We start from the raw sequence: 20,991 nt of genomic DNA on the forward strand, positions 1-20,991 counted from the left end.
ATGAACACATGACCTTTGAAACTATACATCATTTGGGGCTGGGGATGTGGCTTAAGCAGTAGCGCGCTCGCCTAGCATGCATGCAGCCCAGGTTCAATCCTCAGCACCACATACAAAGATGTTGTGTCTGCCGAAAACTAATAAATAAATATTGAAATTCTCTCTCTCTCTCTCTCTCTTAAAAAAAAAAAAAAAAAAGATAAAAAAAAAGAAACTACACATCATGTACAACCAAAAGAATGGGTTCCTAAGACTAAGTTATACTCTATTTATACATAATATGTCAAAATACACTCTAGTATATGTATATCTAAAAAGAAAAATAATGCAAATTAAAAAATAAAGTTCTCCATTGGTGATAAGACACTTAATTCTCAAAATGACAAACAAAAAAGTAGGTATAGAATTTTGTGTAGACTTTCTATGAGGTTATAACACTGAAAGCTTAGAGTAGAACAAAAATTTATAGCAAAATGAACATTGTCTTAATGCTGGAGTACAAAAATTTTTATAGAAATAAGCTAGAAATTTAATTTTGTTAAGCAATAAGCAACAAAACAATTGGGCACTTATTATAATTTGCATATCAAAGCTAAAGCATACTCAACTACAAAGTGGATATTATTTACTAATATTCAGAAGTATATTACCACAAATCCAGTATTGAAACAAGCAGAACCATTTTGGACATTGCAGGTATATAATCTTTGTTCAAATTTATAAAATGTCCAAAAGCTTCTGGGAAAGGACAAAATAAAGGTATGAATTCATTTAAACTGCTCCTTGAAGTTAATGGACTGATGTATAGTTTCATAATTATAATATATAATGCATAAATTACATATCATAGTTGCTTTTTTGTGCCAGGGATAGAATCCAGGGGTGCTTAGCCACTGAGCCACAACCCCAGATGTTTTTTTAAATTTTGAGACAGGATCTCATTAAGTTGCTTAGAGCCTCACTAAATTGCTGAGGCTGACCTTGAACTTGTGATCCTCCTGCCTTAGCCTCCCATGTCAGTGGGATTACAGGTATGTGTTACTACACCCAGCTTGTATCACAGATTCTTTTTTTCCCCTTTTTTAATTGATTTTTTAAACAAATAAATGACAGCGGAACGCATAACAATTCTTATTACACATATACAGTACAATTTTTCATATCTCTGATTGTATATAAAGTATGTTGACACCAACACCAATTTGTGTCTTCATACATGTACTTTGGATAATGATGTCTATCACATTCCACCATCCTTGCTAATCCCCTGCCCCCTCCCTTTCTCTCCCACCCCTCTGCCCTATGTAGAATTAATCTATTCCTCCCATGCTCCCCCTCCCTACCACACTATGAGTCAGCCTACAGATTCTTAAATGAAAGCTCAATAACAGAAGTTTATCATATATCAACCAAGATTTGCTTAATTATGCTTACATATAAACTCAGCAGAGCATTAAGACTTGTCATGGAAATACCACATGTTAAGATGCCTCCCATCAATGTCCCCTCTATGAAGCAAAAGAAGAAAGAAGGGAAAAAACTCTGTGAAATAGGATCAATTCTTGAGGTCTTTTATGCCCATTTTAGGCCAGCATGTGAAACATACAACTTAAATATTGAAAGAAAAATTAAGTAATCTTAAAATTTAAGCCTGATAGTGGAAAGACTTACTGTCTAAAATATATCAGATAATTTATGTACATAACTTTTTTAATAATTATAACAATCCTCTGGGCCAAAAACTATCTCCACTTTTATTTAAATATGTGTGTACATGTGTGTGTGTGTGTATGTATGTATGTGTGTGTGTGTAATATACATATATATATATATATATTCCTCAATTGTGTATAACGGCACACTCCTGTAATCCCAGCAACCTGGGAGGGTGAGGCAGGAGCATTCCAAGTTTGAGTCAGCTGCAGCAATTTAGTGAGCCCCTGCAAATCAATAAGACTGTCTCAAAAAATAAAAAGTATTGGGGATGTAGCTCAGAGGTAAGTGTCAATTGCCAGTACGAAAAAAAGAAAAGGAAATGAAACATATTTCAGAGAGTTAAGTAATTCTCCCAAAGTTAAAGAGTTAATATGTGTCAAATATGGTATTAAAACCTAGGTCTTCATGATTTCAAAACTTGAATTATTTACGAGACCAATGATTTTGACTAGACCTTAGAATTACTGATAAGTACATTTCCTAAAAGAAATTTGCTAAATACATAAGATTACTGATTGTTTTTATTTTGCCAGTTAAAATATTACTTTACTATCAATTACACTCAACATTCCTCAAAAGAGTATACATTTTATAATCAGTGAAGGAACTGAATAAAAAGAAACATAAATGACAAAATCTTAGATTGGTGAAAAATGCGTAATACTTAAGCATCCCTAATGCATTGGCTATTGGACCAGAGCTTTCACACTAAGGAAAATGTTATGTGAGTATGCGTTCTATATATTTATATAAAGTGGGCATGTATGTTGGCCACTTGATATCAACATATAAAATATTTTGTTAGCCAAACACTTAATGAATTTGGCTATACAGTTCAAGAGGAAGAATTTGTGGAAACTGATCTATTTTTTTTTTCCTTAGAAAAAGAATAACTCAGAGTCTCTAGGGCAAATAAGGAAAGAAAGGTTAAGGCAATAGGATGAAGTTAATAAGTGAGAAGCCAGCCACAGGAGTCAAAAAGGGTGTACTATGAGGGGAAGGACAAAGTGGAAAGTGGGTATCTTTGTTGAAACAGAGTATGTTCCCATAAACATGTGTAGAAATAGAAACACAGGAAGCACAAGGTGCCATGTGAACCTAGGTACCTTCTGCCCTTAAACCATACAATTCTTAAGGGAGATCTGGGATTCGAACAGGGTCAAAATTGTGGGACAGCATTCATTTTCCCTTCAGATAACTAGCCATTCATCAAGAAAAGTCGAGGTGAAAAAGCAAGTAGAAGCACTGTTTGGGGAAAAGGAAAAATATAAAATTAAGAATGATGCACTAAATGAAGATCAGGTGAAGACCTGGGAAGACAGAACTGTGGTTACTAGAGTGGGGAACAGAAGTAGGGAATGAAGGAGCACAGCAAAATGTCTAAAGAAAAAAGAGAGCTGGGCGTGGTGGTACATGCTGTAATCCCAGCTGTTCAGGAGGGTGAGGCAGGAGGATTGTTAGTTCAAAGCCACCTTCAGCAAAAGCAAGGTGCTAAGCAACTCAGTGAGACCTTGTCTCTAAATAAAATACAAAAAAGGGGAATGGAGTTAAATCACTGGTACACGCCCCGGCCCCTGCAAAAAAAGAGGTACAATGTGTAGGGATAAAGTCCTTGGATTTGCATCTTCGTTCAGGCCAATTATGACAACAGTGAAGTTATTTAACAATAATAATAAATAATAATAAAAGAAAGCTTAACTTCTCTAAATTTTAGCTCTCTTGACTGTAAAATGAAGAGTTTACTTAACTTAAATATAGCTGTTTTAGTACTAAGTAAAATAATAACATGTATTAGTTACCATTTTTTAAATAAAAATGTTATTTTTATTATTTGCTTCAATTATGCCAGAAAACAGGTCCTTCCATCAGCAAAAGAGTCTCAGTTTGAAATGGAAAATTGAATTACTATATAACTTAACAAATTTTTGTACCTGCCAGATGGTTCTACATAATAAAAGTCATACAATGTAGTTCTGCTCTCATAAATACCAAAAACAAAATAGGAAAAAAAATGAGTAATAAATGTACAATTTGGGGATCTGGGGACATAAGACTGTTATTTATTCAAACATTAATTAGGGGCCATATGTACAAGTTATTCTTTTCATTCAAGTCCTTTTCCTCAAGATTTGTAGCATTCAAGTCACTAGGGGAAATAGGGCAGAATACAGCAATGGCGCAATGCAATAAATGATGTTATCATAGAAAATATTCTGTTTTAGTAAGAGATTAGGGGCTGAGGTTATGGCTCAGTGGCAGAGAGCTTGCCTAGAATGTGTGAGTCACTGGGTTTGATCCTCAGCACCGCATATAAATAAATAAAAAATAAAGGTCCATTGACAACTAAAAAAATATTTTTTAAAAAAGAGAAGAGATTAGACATGACTAGGGAAAAATGTTTTTTAAAAAGTAGAAATTTAAATTGGCTCCAAAAAAGTATTCTAGTTTTTATAGAATATACCACGAACATAGGTGTGGAAAAAATTACTACTCATCCTGTGACTGAAAAATAGGCTGTTTACATGAGTCAGATAAGAATGACAAGTACTTTGGGGCTCAATGACAGCCCAGACTGCCTTCTAAGGAATTAGGACTATTATCCCACAATCAGTAGGAGTCATTGAATGCTAGTGACAACTTCTTTTTAATATTTTTTAATTGTTGATGGACCTTTATTTTATTTATTTATATGTGGTACTAAGCATCGAACCCAGTGCCTCACACATGCCACGTAAGTGCGCTACTGCTGAGCCACAGCCCCAGCCCTGACAACTTCTTAATACAGCAGTTGTACACAGTCTAAATAAAAGCAGAATAAGACTACAGAGGTAGAGGTAGAATATCAAGGTTTTATAACTACCCAAATGATAATGAGGACCTGCACTTGGATAGAGGTAATGAATTAATTCAAAATACATAATTAAAAGATATCAGCTGAAGAGGCTGAGATAGTAGTAAGTGAAAGTGAACAGTTTTCTAGTATGGTCAACCAAGGGAAGGATAGGTTTTACACACTTAGAGAAAGCACATTTGACTTAATGGTCATAACAAAAAGAATCTGATTATTCAAGCATTTATGAAGCATAAGCCATAAGGAGCTAGGGACACAAAGATGAGTCAAACTAGTACCCGTCCTGGAAGTAGTAGAAACCATATATAATTTAACAATTACCACCCTAACCTATATATTCAATGACAGGAATTACAAAATGGGAAACAGAATGATTTGCAAGTGGCCCAAAATGTTGCATGACATTTACTTATTTATTAAAAATCTACAAATTCATATATTAACATTTTTCTTAGCAGAAGTTTAAGAACTGCTCAGTTTTATAAATGCTGTTCAGGAAGATAACAACAGTAGTATTCTCAAAATTGAAATATCATATGCAATGCTACTTAGGTATGAAAAAAAATAGTATGGTTCAAAAAATTGCAAGTAGTTTAATATGCCCAAATATAAAATACACAGTAAGGAAAAAACTGAAAGGACTAGTAAAGCCAGATGATGGAAAGTCTAATTTATTTTATTCTACAACAGATGGAAAATTACTGAAAGAGTTTAAGTAGAAGTGCTCTCCTAACTAACACTCCCTTCATAGAGAATAATCTCTATCCCTAACATTGGTATTAGAGAACCCCATTTGCTGAATGCTAAAGTTGAACAGATCAGAGGTGCATGCTCCAGAGACAAAGATCAATTAGATTTTCTCATCCAAGCATTTAGAATCCAGACACACAGTTAGTCAGTTAGCCATGTACTAGCACTAGCACTACAGCATTAAAGAGATAAGAGAATAAGTAGCCATAGAAAGAGAACATCCAGTTTCTTGTTCAGTACTCATGGGACTTGGCTATATGATATTACCTTTGGATTAAGTGAGATGTTCCTGTAGCTTTCCAATAAATTCATTTTTTGCTTAAGCTAATTTAAATGGGTCTCTATTCCCTGTAAATCTGACAAAACAAGGCTTTGGTGGTTAATCATTCTGGTAGTTAATCTGAATGATGCAGGGAAAATAGGCTAAAAAGAAGTGGAATATTTAAACAGGGAAGGAGTTAAAAGGAAATAAATAGCAAATAGAGGCAGCTATGATGGTGGAAAAAAAAGTAACCAGTGTTTGGCAGGGTCCTCAAAACTTAATTAAAGCTTAGGCAGTATCAAATGCCTCTAAGGTCTAGAAGGAGCTGGAGGCTAATGATGTCTTTTAAGAGAATAGTTTTAAAAGAATTGAGACAGAAGTTATATTTGAATAAGTTAAAAAAAAATGGTAGAAAATAAGCTGGGTATGGCACACACCTGTAATCCCAGCAGCTTGGAAGGATGAGGCAGGAGGATGGAAAGTTCAAATCCAGACTCAGCATCAATGAGGTGCTAAGCAACTCGGTGAGACCCTCTCCAAATAATACAAAAAAAGGGCTCAGTAGAATGCCCCCGAGTTCAATCCCTGGTACCCTCTCCCTCAAAAAAAAATTGTATAAAATAAAGTCATTAAGAAATTTCTTTAGCCAGGTGCGGTAGTGCATGCCTGTAATCTCAGAGACTGAAGGGAGTAAGGCAGGAGGATCACAAGTTCAAGGGCAGCCTAGGTGACTTAGCAAGACTCTGTCTCAATAGTTAATAACCCCTGAGTTCAATCCCCAATAGTGGGGGGGTGGGGGGGCAGTCTTTAAAAACCCAACAGATAAACTTATTTTTAGGCAAAAAGACAAGAAAAAATGAAAGTCTTAGCCTGCAAAAAAGCAAAACATGATTTTATGGAGGACGTAGAAGGTTAGGAAAGTACACCCTAGCAAGGTGAAACAATTTTCCCTTAAAATGTGGTGGTGGTGGGGGAAATGACTAAAATTCCAAGGAATTTTAAAGTAAAGAGAAGGAAAGTTCACACTGTTGAACACCACATATCTTTAAGAGGCAGTGACTGGGTAAGCGACTACCTGATTACAAAGGAGCACAAGTAGATTGGAAAACTTAAGGGAAAAGACAGTTTGAGATATAACTGGATAACATGACGGGAATCAACAAGAGGTAAGTCAAGAATCATCTTTATTGACCTAAGATTTCAGGGAATAAAACAAACTAATGTTGTACGAAAAAAGCGAACTACTAATGAGCTAGTTATGATAACTTCAGGTATTGTTCTTATATGACTTAATTCAAACTTATAAAAATGAATCAAATATGGCCATTCAGAGAAACTATGTCCTAAAAGCTGAAAAAGAAGTCTGTCTTAAGTTTATATTATAAAGAAGTTTGATAGAGATTTCAAAATAATTATTATTTTAACATTTAATAATGATTTAAATACTAAAAAAATGTGGTGGTGGTGGGGGGGAATGACCTAGACCTTTACTCCATATTAAAAAATCAACTCCAGAGCACTTGCCTAGCATGTGTGAGGCACTGGGTTCGATCCTCAACACCACATAAAAATAAACAAAGGCATTCTGTCCATTTACAACTACCAAAAAAAAAATAATAATAACTTCATTAAAATGAGATATCACAGTATACCTATTCAAATGGCCAAAATTCAGAACAGTAACAACACCAAATACTGAACAGAATGAGAAGAGAAACTCTCATTTACTGTTGGTGGGACAAAACAGTTCAACCACTTTTGGAAGACAATTCAGTAATTTTCTTACAAAACCCAAATTTTTTTCATCACACAATCCAATAGTTACAGTCAGGTTTCTTGATATGTATGTATGTATGTGTGTGTATATATATAAATATATATTTTAGTTGTAGTTGGACACAATACCTTTATTTATTTATTCTATTTATTTATTTATTTTTATGTGGTGCTGAGGATTGAACCTAGCGCTTGGCACGTGTTAGGCAAGCACTCTATGGCTGAGCCACAATCCCAGCCCCAGGTTTCTTGGTGTTTACCCAAAGGATCTGAATATTGTGTCCACATAAAAACCTGCACATGGATATTTAGAGCAGCTTTATTCATAATTGCCAAAACTTGAAAGCAACTAAGATGTCCTTCAGTAGGTGAATGGTCAAACTGTAGTATATTCAAATAAGAGAATATTATTCCATGCTAAAAAGAAAAGACGGATCACGCCATGAAAAAACATAGACGAAACTTAAACGCATGTTACCATATGAGAAGCCAGTCTGAAAAGATCACATTTTGCATGATTCCAACTATATGACATTCTAGAAAAGGAAAAACTATGGAAACAGTAAAAAAAAAAATCAGTGGTTGCCATGAGTTAGGAGGGGGGGGGGGATGACTAGCAGGACACAGATTTTTTTTTGCGCGGGGTGGGAGAGGGTGGTGGTACGGAATTGAACTTCAGACTTGCTAGGAAAGCACTGTGTCACCATGCTATATTCTAGCTCCTCTCCAACCTTGTTTATTTGGAGACCAAGGCTCCAAGAGTTGCCCAATCTGGCCTTGAATTCGCCTCCTTCTGCCTCAGCATCCTGAGTAGCTGGGATTATAGGCATGTGCCACTGGCCCAGCAAGCACAGAGGATTCTTGGTACCGTTCCAGTTCCACTACTCTGTTTGATACTATATGTATAATGACCTTGTGGATACAGGTCATTATACATTTATACAAGCCCAATGAATGTATGATATCAAAAATAAGCCCTAAAGTAAATTATGGACTCTGGATGATAATGATGTATTAATGTGGCTTAACCAAGTATAATAAATGTACCACTCTACTAACACAAGTTTAAGCAGGAAGGCTATATGAAATCTGTACCTTCCTTTCAAGTTTTGTTATAAACATAAAACCACTCTTATAAAAACAACGTCTATTGAAAAACAGTAACTCAAGATGCGATGATTTTTAAGTGTAAAAAATAAAACTTTGAGACTTTTTTTTTAAGAGAGAGTAAGAGAGAGAGAGAGGGATAGAGAGAGAGAGAGAGAATTTTTTTTTAAATATTTATTTTTTAGTTCTCGGCGGACACAACATCTTTGTTTGTATGTGGTGCTGAGGATCGAACCCAGGCCGCATGCATGCCAGGCGAGCGCTAACTCTTGAGCCACATCCCCAGCCCCAAAACTTTGAGACTCTTAATAGAAAACAAGCAACTATCCTTTTTAAACCCAGGATCTGGGTTTGAGGCATAAAAAGCAATTATAAGATGAAAAAACTCTATTAAAATTAAGAACTTTTCTTCATCAAACAACAATTACAAAAACTACATTTAAGATTTTAGGCTTGTAAATTCTAGTAAATTGTGCAAGAGAATAATGTTTTCTCTTTTACATCTAACATCAAATTTGGCCAACTCCAGCATGTCAACTGCAAGCTATGCAAATACTTGAGTAACTGACTCACATAATCTATACTTGGAATATACTGCCCTTCAAACAAAAAAATTAAAATATTAATTGCAATAATAATTTTTAAGTAGCTTGTAACAAAGAGATATGGAATGGGAAAATGAGCAGTTGATGACTTATTTTCATTATTTGCTTCTAAATTCACTGAGTCAATTAACATATAAGTGCCTAGTTTGTGTGAAGCAATAAAATATGTACGTGTGTATATGTGTGTGTGTGTATGTGTGTATTTTTTTCTTTCTTTTTTTGAAATAGGTTCTTACTAAGTTGCTTAAATATGCTTAAACTTGTTATCCTTCTACCTCAGCCTCTTAAACTGCTGGGATTACAGGTGTGAACCATCATGCCCAGCACAATACAATATTTTTACAACTGTGTACAGGAGTTCATTTGGTTAGTTTACCAATCCATGGCACATAAACTGTATAACTTTATCCTTTTTATATCAAATCTATACAATTGAAATACAAGGTTGTTGAGCTCAATGATGTTAATGATTGTATTTCACAAAATGGTAAAACATTCAAAACTATCCCTCCTATCTTACCCTCTAAAATAAAGTAAAAAAGACAATTTAGAAACTGAACGACATTAGAATATCGGCATAAATATTTAAAACTCCTGCCAGGTGGTGCACACCTGTAATCCCAGCAGCTCTGGAGGCTGAGGCAGGAGGATTGTAAGTTTAAAGTCAGCCTGAGGAACTTAGCAAGGCCCTAAGCTACTTAGTGAGACCCTGTCTCAATGGCTAAGTGGTTAGGTGCCCCTGGGTTCAATCCCAGGTACCAAAAAGGAAAAAAGAAAAAAGAAGAAGAAAAAAAAAAACCTCTTATATATCAATACAAAAGAGAGAAAAATACAACAACAGAATTTTCACTGAAGAGAAAACATAAAAAGCCAGGAAACAAAAAGAAATATTCTTTATCAGTGATAATCAGGAAAATATGCATCAAGATCATGACATAATACAACCTTTTGTTTTGCAAAAATGTCAAGTGTTAAAGAGGATGGATAACTAAAGGGGCATTTATCTCATATATTTCTATTATGAATATAAATTGATACAACTATTTGGAAGTTCTATATCATCTCTTAAAGTGAATATTCACCTACTCTGTGAGGCAGCAACTGTATCTCTGTTATTACCAATAGAAACTTAATACACACACACACACACACACACACACACACACACACTAGGGAACATGCACAGAATGTCCATAGTATCTTTGTTCACTATCACAAAAACTAGAAAATAACGATGCCCCACCAGGGATAGTGGATAAATATCCAAATATCTAATAATGGGGAGATATTCATTCAATGAAATATTATGCAATAATTAAAACTAATGACTACAGCAACATCTCATAATATGGATAAATCTTAGCTAAACTAAGTGGAAAATCCAGGTAAAAAAGATTATATTTCACAGGCATGGTAGTGCACACACCTGTAATATTAGTGGTTTGGGAGGCTGAAGCAGGAGGATCACAAGTTCAAAGTTGGCCTCAGCAACTTAGCAAGACCCTATCAAAATAAAAAATAATAATGGTTTACAGCTTCTGGGTTCAATCCCTGGTACAAAAAAATTATATTTAACATAATTATATAAAAACAATTAAAAGATACAACTTAGAATTATACACCCAATAAAACTGCAATCAAGGAAAAAGAATGACAACAAGAATCAAGATGATGATTACCTGGGTTACAAGAAGGTGGAAGTAAGGGCATGGAATGGAGTAAAACTATATGTAAGTTAAGTCACTAGCTTTTTAAGGGAAGGGAAAGTTATGGTACATCAGTACTTATATTATGGTTGACAGATAATGATTCAATGCAGTATTCCTGAGGTTTAATTTTTAAAAATCTAAAAATTTCACACCATTTATTCAATGAAATGTCTGAAGTAAGCAGAAAAAACACTTTCTTGAAGAGTTCCTAAGTTAGCTACTATAAAAAAGGGAAAAGCAGTAAATTAATGTATAAAATGTGATAATCAACATATGATTAGATGGTAGTATCTTCTATTACCAAAAATAAATTCCAAATTGTCTAAGTACATATGTGAGGACAATAAGGCTTTAACAAATAAGACCAAGTCATCATCATTAATTTTTAAACAGATATTTCTCAGTAACTTGGGAGGCTAGAAAACTAGCCGAGAAAATAACATTATTCAAAATAATGAGGCAAGAGGATCACAAATTCAAGACCAGCCATCTTAACTTAGCAAGGCCCTAAGCAATTTGGTGAAACCTGGTCTCAAAATTTAAAAAAGGGCTGTAGATATGGCTCAATGGTAAAGTGCCCCTGGTTTCAATCCCTGGTACCAATAATAATAGTATCTATTATATAATTCTTAGGTATCAGTTCATCTTTATAATATAATACACCAACATTTACTCCCCCCCACCACCAGTACTGGGAATTAAACCCAGGGGTACTCTACCTCTGAGCCACATCCACAGTCCTTTTTATTTCTTATTTTAAGACAGGTTCTTGCTAAAGTGCAGAGGGTCTCATTGAGTTGCTAAGGCTGGCCTCAAACTTGTGATCTTCTTTTTTCAGTCTCCAGAGTCATTGGGATTACAGCTATACACCATCATGCTCACCATTTACTTTCAAATCTATGGTATTTATTATTACCAAGTACAATCTTCTCAGGCTTTCCTGTTCTTCTTTTTTTCCAGACAATATTTATGCATATGTACAAAATTTAATTTGATGCTGGAATATCCAAATGTGATGAAAAAGCTAAGTTCAAATAAGAAATCATCAGATAAATTAAGAGAAGCTAGACATGTGTCAAGATAAATGTTCTTGATTTATTTTCCTAAGATACTAAAAATTACTTTTTCATTAGTATGTTTTTCCCATTCAAAATTTTAAATATCTTTTTAAAGTTTTAAACTAGTTTTTAATTTTCTAACTTTGCTATCAAGTTTGAATTCTGACATACATGAAGCACAGTGTCATATTTTATTAGACTCTATAATAGACATTTGACAATTGTTCAACATTTTATATTTTATTAGGCAATAATGGAGAATTATTTTATTCAAATATCATTTATGTTATGGAAGTCTACTACTATTGTGATATTCACCTCTACAAACTACAAACTACTAATTTGCTCTTCATAATTGTTTAAAAGTAGACATAGGAATATCTGACGAATAGCATGAAAAATTTACTGTTGTCAAATTTGAATCTAAGTAAAATAGAGAGCCCAAAGAATCAGATGCTAAGACCTGGAACAAATACAAAATGTCTACAAAATATCCTACCTCTTTTTTTCAACACTGATCACATGAGAATGATAGGAATTGCAGGAGATTAGAACTAACCTCAATACTTACTGAAATGGTAAGAAAGCATGACCCATTTTAGAATTATCATTTAATATCACTAGTTTCTGTACAGAGACTATTATTGAGACAGCCAAAAGAAAAATATGCCAGTTTAATAATGTCTAATTCTAAGTATACACTAAAAATCATAAATATTTTAATTTTCTATAAATCAATAAAGAAAACTACACTGCATTGTTTTACTTGTTCAGAGTTGTTACTATGTATCATCATCGTAGTTTACTAAACCTAAACCAAATGTTCAGATTCTTAACTATATCTCAAAGCACAAAGACAAAATCAAAATACTTATATTTATTTCTTAAAGTTACTGATCTACTTCTTTAAAACCAGTGGCAAGAAAAAAAAGAAAGTTTAATCTATAGCTATTTCTATCTCACAACTTGCTACAGTTTGAGTCTATAATGTTTCCCACAGGGCAAGCTGTTTAAGGCTTAGTTCCCAGCTTAGTGCTATTGCGAGGCGGTGGTAACTTTTAAGTGGTGGGATCTAATGAGAAGTCTTCAGGTAATTGGTGCTTGTCCTAAAACAGGAAAGTGGGACCCTAACCCTTTCTCTTCTCAGCCATAAGTTGAGCTTTGATATGCACTTCTACCATGATGTGCTACCCACTCACCAAAAAGGCCTAAAAGCAATGTCAGCCTGATGATTGAGTAGAACCTCCAAAACTGAGCCCAAATAAAACTTTTCTCTTCATAAGTTGATAGTATCAGGAATGGGTTATAGTAACAGAAAGCCAACTAACATAACTCTTTGAACTTCAATTTTCTTTAAAATTCTAATAAGTAAAATGGGATAAAGAAGGAAAAAAGGAAATGCATTTTCAAGTTGGAAAGGTTTGTCAGTTACCTCTAAATATTAGAACTATTAACAACTTTGGGGGCTGGGGATGTGGCTCAAGCGATAGCTCGCTGGCCTGGCATGCATGCGGCCCGGGTTCGATCCTCAGCACCACATACAAACAGAGATGTTGTGTCCGCCAAAAACTAAAATCAATCAATAAATAAATATTATAAAAAACAAACCATTAAAAAAAACAACTTTTATTTTCTTTTGTGCTTTTCTGCATTTTTCCAAATTTCATACAATAAGAATGCATTACACTTATAATTCAAATAAACTGTAAAATCTATATACCTTTTTATACTACATTCCCCAAATTACTCTAACCTTCCACTTTCCAGTATCACTGCAAAATTAGATGTCATCTCCTAATTTCCCATCAAATGGGAAAAATACAAGTATGGTGTATATAGGTGTAATTAATTTTTGCAGAAATTACTTTTGTTCTTTTTGAAGAAGCATTTTTTTAAAAAAAGTGGATTAGAAATGTAAATTTTAAAAAACTAAATATAATTGTATTGGGAGCAGGGGCGAGTTTAGGATCCCCCCAGAATACTAAGATCTATAGATGCTCAAGTTCCTTGGGACAGTGCAGTACTGTCAGCCCTCTATATCAAAGTATTCTGTATCGGAGGAATCAACTGAGTATCAAAAAATATTTGAAAAAATAAATTGTACCTGTACTGAATATGAACAAACTTTTTCTTGTCATTATTCCTTAAACATCATAGAACAACTATTTATATAGCATTTACATTGTATTTGGTATTATAAGTAATCTAGAAATGATTTAAAGTATACAGGAAGATGTGCATAGGTTATATGCAAATACTACACTGTTTTATATGAAGGACTCAGAGAATTCTGGAATCCATGGGGGTCCTGGAAGTAATCCCCTTTAGATCAAGAGGCAACTCTGCATATAATCTATGAACGTCTCTGACACAATGTAAATGCTATGTAAATAACTGTTACACTGCATTGTTTAGGGAATAGTAGCAAGAAAAAAGTCTCATGCTTGGTACAGATATAATGTTTTCAAATACTTGTGATATGCGTTTGACTGAATCAATGGATATGAAACTCATGGATACCAAGGGCTAACTGTAATTTCACAATTCCAACAAACTTCTCTTAAAATAGTGAAAATACAGAGACAAATATAGCCTTCCCATTAATATACTGAGCACCAACTAAGTGCCAAACACAGCTAGATTGTACAAAAGCATAAAATGTTACAAAATTGATCCTGTGGACAGTCTACAGAGAAAGGGTAAATCTTTTGGGAGATTTTGGCAAACATTTGACATCTTTCTTCAGAAACAGTAACTATTAAATGAAGAAAGCCTGTAAAAAGGTCAATGGAATGCAAAATATTTATGGGTCCACAGCATTATGGCAGCTTAAACAATGGTGTAGTGGGAAACATACAGATCTGAGTTCAAATTCAGACTTCTATTACAACCATGGGCAACTTACTTAACATTCTTGAACTTAGTTTCCAGACCCATAAAAATGGGAAAAAAAAATTTTTACCTTGCTAGGTTGTTGTCAAAGTATACAGGATACTAAATATAGTGTTAAATATGTAGCAAATGATAAAAGTTATTTGTACTTTCATATAATTCTCTTCTAGAACAAAAGTTATTTGTAGTTTCTTCTAGAACCAAAAAGCCATTTTCTTGTTGTTTTTACATCCTCCAATATTGCTTTGGTAGATACTAAATAACTTTGTTAAAATTAATACCTATAATTTAGGGCAAACTACCACAAATTTTCACTTAAGCAAATTCCCTTTATCTATAAAGTCTGCTGGGAATGGAATTTAAGATTCCCAACCAAACACTTCCCTTAGTATTTTGAAGAAGAAGGTAAATCACCAATAATCAACAAGGTTACCTTATTAGTATGCTGCTCACTATTTGGTTTGGCATTCTACAAAATTAAAGCCAACATTTCATTTCAGATTCACTGTAGTTTTATTAATTCAGTTTCCTGGAAATAAAATTTAGTTTCCTTAGCCTCACAAAAATATAGAAGTTTCCTTCTATACTTAAATAAATAAAATAACAGGACAGAATAAATTAGTTAAAAAAGATAAAAATTAGAAATTGCCAATTAAGCTTATAATTTAAACACTTTATTTTTACTATAGCTAATATTCTTCCTTATACTCTGAAATCTCTGGCCAAAGTTTGTATTTTAGTAATGTGTACTTATTTAATAAGTTCCCCAAATTAATAGAAAGTTAGGAACATTTTGCATAGAAACATTACAGTGGGGCTGGGATGAGGTAATTTGCTTGCCTGGTATGGGGGTGGGGGGATTGTTGTGGTTGGGTTTGATCCTCAGCACCACATAAAAATAAAATAAAGATGTTGTGTCCACCGAAAACTGAAAAATAAATATTAAAAAATTCTCTCTCTCTCTCTCTCTCTCTCTCTTAAAAAAAAAAAGAAAAGAAACATTACAGTATTAACAAGACAAACTACTATAATTTCAGATTTTCTTAGTTCTATCCTTCTACAGAGGTTATTAACAAGCAAAACAATTTCAGGTCCTCAAGTAGTAACATATTTCAAATTCTGCAGTATGATTTGAAAAAAAAGATGAAAAAACTATGTTTCTAAATAAATATCAGCATCATTAAAGTTAAGTTGTAACATCCAATGTTCAGAGTGAAACAAGTATTCCTAAGACAAGATACAGCAAAGTAATAGTTTTTAAAAATTAAACACATTTTTAAACTGGCTGCATTACTTACTATGGAAATAAAATCTGTTCAGCAGAGAAGCATTAAGAAATTCATATTGAACTTTTTCAATCTAAATAAATTTAAATAATTTATGAGCTTTAAAAAATGATTCTTAGAAGTTTGATTAACGATCACTATATGACAGATTCATGGCCCCACGAAATAATAAAATGTTTGAAAAGGATATACTTAGCAAAGCAAATTATATGACCATTTATCTTAAGTGCTGATTGAAATGGTTGGCCTCAAATCTGAGACCCTCCTGCTTCAGCCTCCTGAGTGGCTGGGATTATATGCACAGGTCACCCTTCACAGCAAGAACTACTCTTTTTCTAGAGGAAGTTAAGTTTTAGTTTATTTTAAAGTCTAGCTTTATATTAAATATTCCCCTTCTTTGGTCTTATGTTTTAAATTGTCAGGTAAAATTTTTATTTCTTTAACTTGCTTCCTTATTATTGCCCAAATTGGCCTTATATAACTAAAAAGATACTGTTAATATTTTAATAAACAAAAATGTTTTCACTTCTGGTGCCAAAAGTAAAATACAAACAAGGATGCCAAATACTTCATAATTCTAACCCCACTCAATTCAAAAGAAAAATGAGCCATAGAAGTTAAAGTATGATTTTCATGTTTCCAGACTAGGTAAAGTTTTTCTGAGATGTGCCTCAAATCATCCTCATTTTAAAAGTTCATGTAAATTAAAAATAATAAATTCCAATCATTTAGCAAATGTGGTATACTCTAAGATCTGCTTATAAAAAGATAATTATAATTAAAACACAACATAGCAATATTTTCAATGACAGGAAATTGAACTTTGCATTTCCAAAGAATTCCAAATTTGCAACAGTGTATTAGTGTCTCTTGCTGAAATCTCTTTTGTGAAAAATCAAGATTCACAGCAATGCCTTCCAGCTTATGTCTGACTACACAATAAACCAAACTTATATAGAGATCTGTTGAAAAATGCATTTCAACAAGAAATTCAAAATTTCAATATGTAATTTTGACACCAAGAATCAATCCTTGTTTGTAGATTCAACTTTTTTTAAAAATTAACAGTCCAATCCTCAAAAAGAAATGCAAGCATGCTATTTTCCTTTTTCTCTTAATTCCCAACTCTAATATTTGAGTAACCAAAACATGAGTTCATTAAAACAAACCAAAGTAAGTTTTTTTTAAAAAAAGGAATAAAATTTTAATCCAGATGTAAACATGACGGGAATACTCCAAAGTAAAGAAAAATAAACCCGACAGATAACATATCTCCTCCTACAACCTGGATCTAAAAACAAAACATCGTGCCTATATCAAATATTTAGCTGGAAATAGGAAATAATAATATTGCTGCTCGACATGGATTTAAATAATCAAGGGTTCTACTTTGTTCTCATCTTTTGTTGACATGTGGTGCCCAATGCTTTCCCTTGGTCGACTGCTTTCTCATTTGTAAACAACTTTTGCAGCTCTTTCCCTGGCGTTTAAACGGGAGGGAAAATGAAAGTCTGAAAAGCATCAACATCTGAACTTCCGGATGTGAGCTGGGGTCGCCAAGAAAGGGAGAATCTATCTACTAATTGGTAAAAAAGAAAAAGGTAGCCTGCAAATTCGAGGATAGAAAGTCACCTGAATAGAGCTGGTGAAGCGAAGCAAGTAATTGGTGAGATTCCCTTAAAAAAAAAAAAAAATGTTTTGGGGCTGGAAGTTATGGGGGCGCTCTTTGTGCAGAGTCTGAGGGGAAGGGAAGGGACGAGCAAACAGCTAAGGAGTCATTCAAAGGAGTTTACCGAGCGGTGTTAGGGGGAAAGACGGGGCGGGGCCCGGGCGGGCCACTGGAGGGGGCGACGGGGGCGCTCGCGGGCTACTCTGACACCAAGAGGGGGCGGTGAGCTGGCCGCTCCCGGGACCCGGCAAGAGCAGACTCCAAGGCAGCCTGGCTGGCCGGCAGAGATGGGGTCCCTCTCGCAGGTCAAATCCAATCAAAGCGGCGGCAGGCCGGGTCTTGCCCGGGCGTAGGGTCTGACTCCCGAGGGAAGCGGTTCACCAGTGACATCCCAGAGTTTCCGCACTTAGCGGGCCAGGGGCGCTGCGGCCACACGGTTTCCCTTGGCCCCTGACCCGGCGCCAGACTTTCTCCCGGCGTCCTCGACCAGCGCCTCCCGCCCGGGCCGCGGCCCTTACCTGCAGTTCCGTGAGCAGAATCTCCCCCCTCTCGGGGTTGGACGCCATTGCGCTCCGCTCTGGACTCCGCACCTGAAAGCGGCCGCCGCTGGTGAAGGGAGAAGGCGGGACGAGAGCCGGGGTGGGAGGTGAGGAGCCGGGAGAGAAAGAGGGGAAAAAAAAAAAAAAAAAAACAACTAAGGATTCATGGAGGCGCAGCTCCTGCTGGAGAGGCGGCTTATTCCGCCGGGTTCATCGAGAGCGGCGGGGAGCGAGGGTACTCGTAGCGGCTCCCCCTCGCCGCCCGCCGCCGCGCCGGACTCTGTTCGCTCAATCGCTCCCTTAGGGCGACGCCAGGAGCCGTCTCAAACCTCTCGGTGCGGGGCGCAGCGGCCGCGGCTGCAGCTCCTCCTGTCGCACCATTTGGCTGTCACCGTGTCGCAAAAGCGGCCTCACTTGGCGGCTGCCAGCACACGTGACGGCCGGAGCCACCGCCTCTTGCCGAGCGGGGAAGATTGGGCGGACGGGACCCCGAGGACGCGAGCGGCGCGGGGGGCGGGGCGCTTTCGACTCAGGTCTGCGGCCTGTCAGCCATTGGAGCCGCCCGGGTGAAAACCAGGGGAAAGGACTGGGCTCGCGTCTCAAGGGAGGCGGGAAGAGGAAGAAAACACGCCCACTTTCCTGTTGCGTTTAACGGCCACACGGCGAACGCTAGATCTGGGAGCCCGTTCCCTGTGTGGTTTTGTCCAGTGGCCCGATCTGAATAGGCCTTTTTCGATCCTTACCCCTAAGAGCTTCGGGACTCAGTCCTTATGGATTATTCCCCTTTCCTTCCTATCCTCGTCCACCGAAACTCAAAATCTTGCCCTTCGCTCGCCCCGACCCACAGCGCTCCTTCCTGATCAGCAAGGTGCACAGCTGGCTAACTAGCATAGGATCTGTAACTTTTCAAGAAATGTCAGCGGCTGGGTCCCTGGCAACTTTCAACGTGAAATTTATAAGTTTCCCTTTCCTTGAGTGCTAAACTACTGTGGTTTGGGTTGGAAATTTCTACTGAGCTCAGAATTTAATTAGGTGTCTTGTTGAATTGTTTTAGCCGAATTTAATTGAAGGAGACGGGGCGGGATCAGCCTCGGGAATGGAAAGAAGCCAACTCTCCTTGGTGTGGTAAACATCAGGACTAACCCGTGTACTTAGTAACATACGGCTAAGTGGTTTAAGTTCGGGTTTTTAAGAAATGACACTATGCTATTCAGGAATAATCAACAAAAATCTCCAACAGGTAGTTTTTGTGGATCGTCTAGACAGATACCTTATTTTTGATGATTCCAGGCTGAAGTACAATTTTGTTAAAAGATACCTAGAGAAAGTGGTAGGGATTATTTGGATAAGTAGCTACTTAAGAAGGGTATTATTTGACATACATCCTAAAAATTGTAATATTGTGAACTTATTTTACACTCTGGGCAAAGTCTCTTTGGGCTGATGCTAGGTCTTAGGTTTTGTCTAATCAAGTCTCATTCGTGAATCAACATTTATTGAAGTTCTAGAGTTCTGTGACCACATTTTCTAAGCTCCAACTCATGATATAATGATGAAGGATTTTTTTTTTTTTGGTGTCTACTTCAAAAGCCTTACAAATATTTATGTTTAATGAATTGCCTGTGTTCAAAATAATAATTAAAATACACTAACAACACTTGGAAAAGCCATGATATATAATTACCGTCCCTGGTAACTAAGAGCCATACAGAGTTGGTCCCTGGAATTACAACTAGAATTAAGAAAGTCTATAACAAGTTATTGGGGAATCCTTTGGGGAAACAGACTTAATATCTAAAACAAGTATAATGCAATTTTAAATTGTAGGTCAAATTGTTAGGAAAGCCCTCTGTGTGTGTGTGTGTGTGTGTGTGTGTGTGTATAATTTTTTATTATACTTAAATATACAAAATGTAAAATTCATCATTTTAATAATTTTAAGTGTATAATTCAAGGGCATTGACTCCATGCTGATAATTTTACTTATTTTTGTCTTCTCTTACTCTAGAATGGATTTGAGATTGCTGATATGCACATATTAATATGATTAATAATGATGGAATTAAGAGTTACCTATGTAAGGACTTACAATCAGTGGGCATTTTTATAAAAACAAATTTAAATATGAGAAAATGTTTACTCAGCAACATGGAATTTTAGAAGAAATTTAAAGTTTCTAGTTGAAATAGAAAAAATTAGCCATAGTTGAGGTAATTAGGAACATTACAGCATTATTACTTAGTGGAAGAGATAGAGACTAGAACCTAAGTCTTCTAATTGCTACCTCTGCTCATTTTAACCTACACAACAGAATCGTCATTTAAACCAGATTTAAAGCATCATACCCCCTTAAATTTTTACCACTAAAATACTTCATATTTCACATATTTCTGTTGCTGAAATAAATATTGGTAATAATTTAAATTTTACAAACCACATGCAAATGTAAGCAGCAAATATACAAAGTTTTGAAAGTTACAGGAATTTTTTTCTGAGATTTTCTTCTGAGTTGTGCTGGGTAAGAAGTACAACACAAGAGGTATGTAACACAATATAAAAACTGCTTGATCATGTGGAAAATGTAATAGTTAAAATATCAAATTAATTTAAACTAAAATATATTACCCAGCTCACAGTCTCTGTTCAGGAAAAAAGTAGTAGGACATGGATCATACTTATCAGTCAGAAGCACACTTGAAAAAGTTTTAATGGCAATGTGTATCGTGTTTATTCAGATGAGTTGTAATCAGCCCCTATTTACAAATGTTTTT

The 20,991-nt window shown here is 35.5% G+C and overlaps 1 protein-coding gene across 2 annotated transcripts in view; it reads right to left on the minus strand.

The window, feature by feature from the left end:
- Pkn2 (protein kinase N2) overlaps positions 1-18,592 on the minus strand; it is a 119,822-nt gene extending 101,230 nt beyond the window's left edge. For both annotated transcript variants that reach the window (XM_076863612.1, XM_076863611.1), the window contains exon 1: positions 18,200-18,592. In XM_076863612.1, the coding sequence (XP_076719727.1) occupies positions 18,200-18,247 (48 nt within the window). In that variant the 5' untranslated portion in view covers positions 18,248-18,592. The remainder of the gene's footprint in view (positions 1-18,199) is intronic.
- Positions 18,593-20,991: the final 2,399 nt, after the last annotated feature.

The sequence above is a fragment of the Callospermophilus lateralis genome, chromosome 7 (genome assembly GCF_048772815.1).
Source record: "Callospermophilus lateralis isolate mCalLat2 chromosome 7, mCalLat2.hap1, whole genome shotgun sequence".
In the NCBI taxonomy this organism is placed as follows: Eukaryota; Metazoa; Chordata; class Mammalia; order Rodentia; family Sciuridae; genus Callospermophilus; species Callospermophilus lateralis.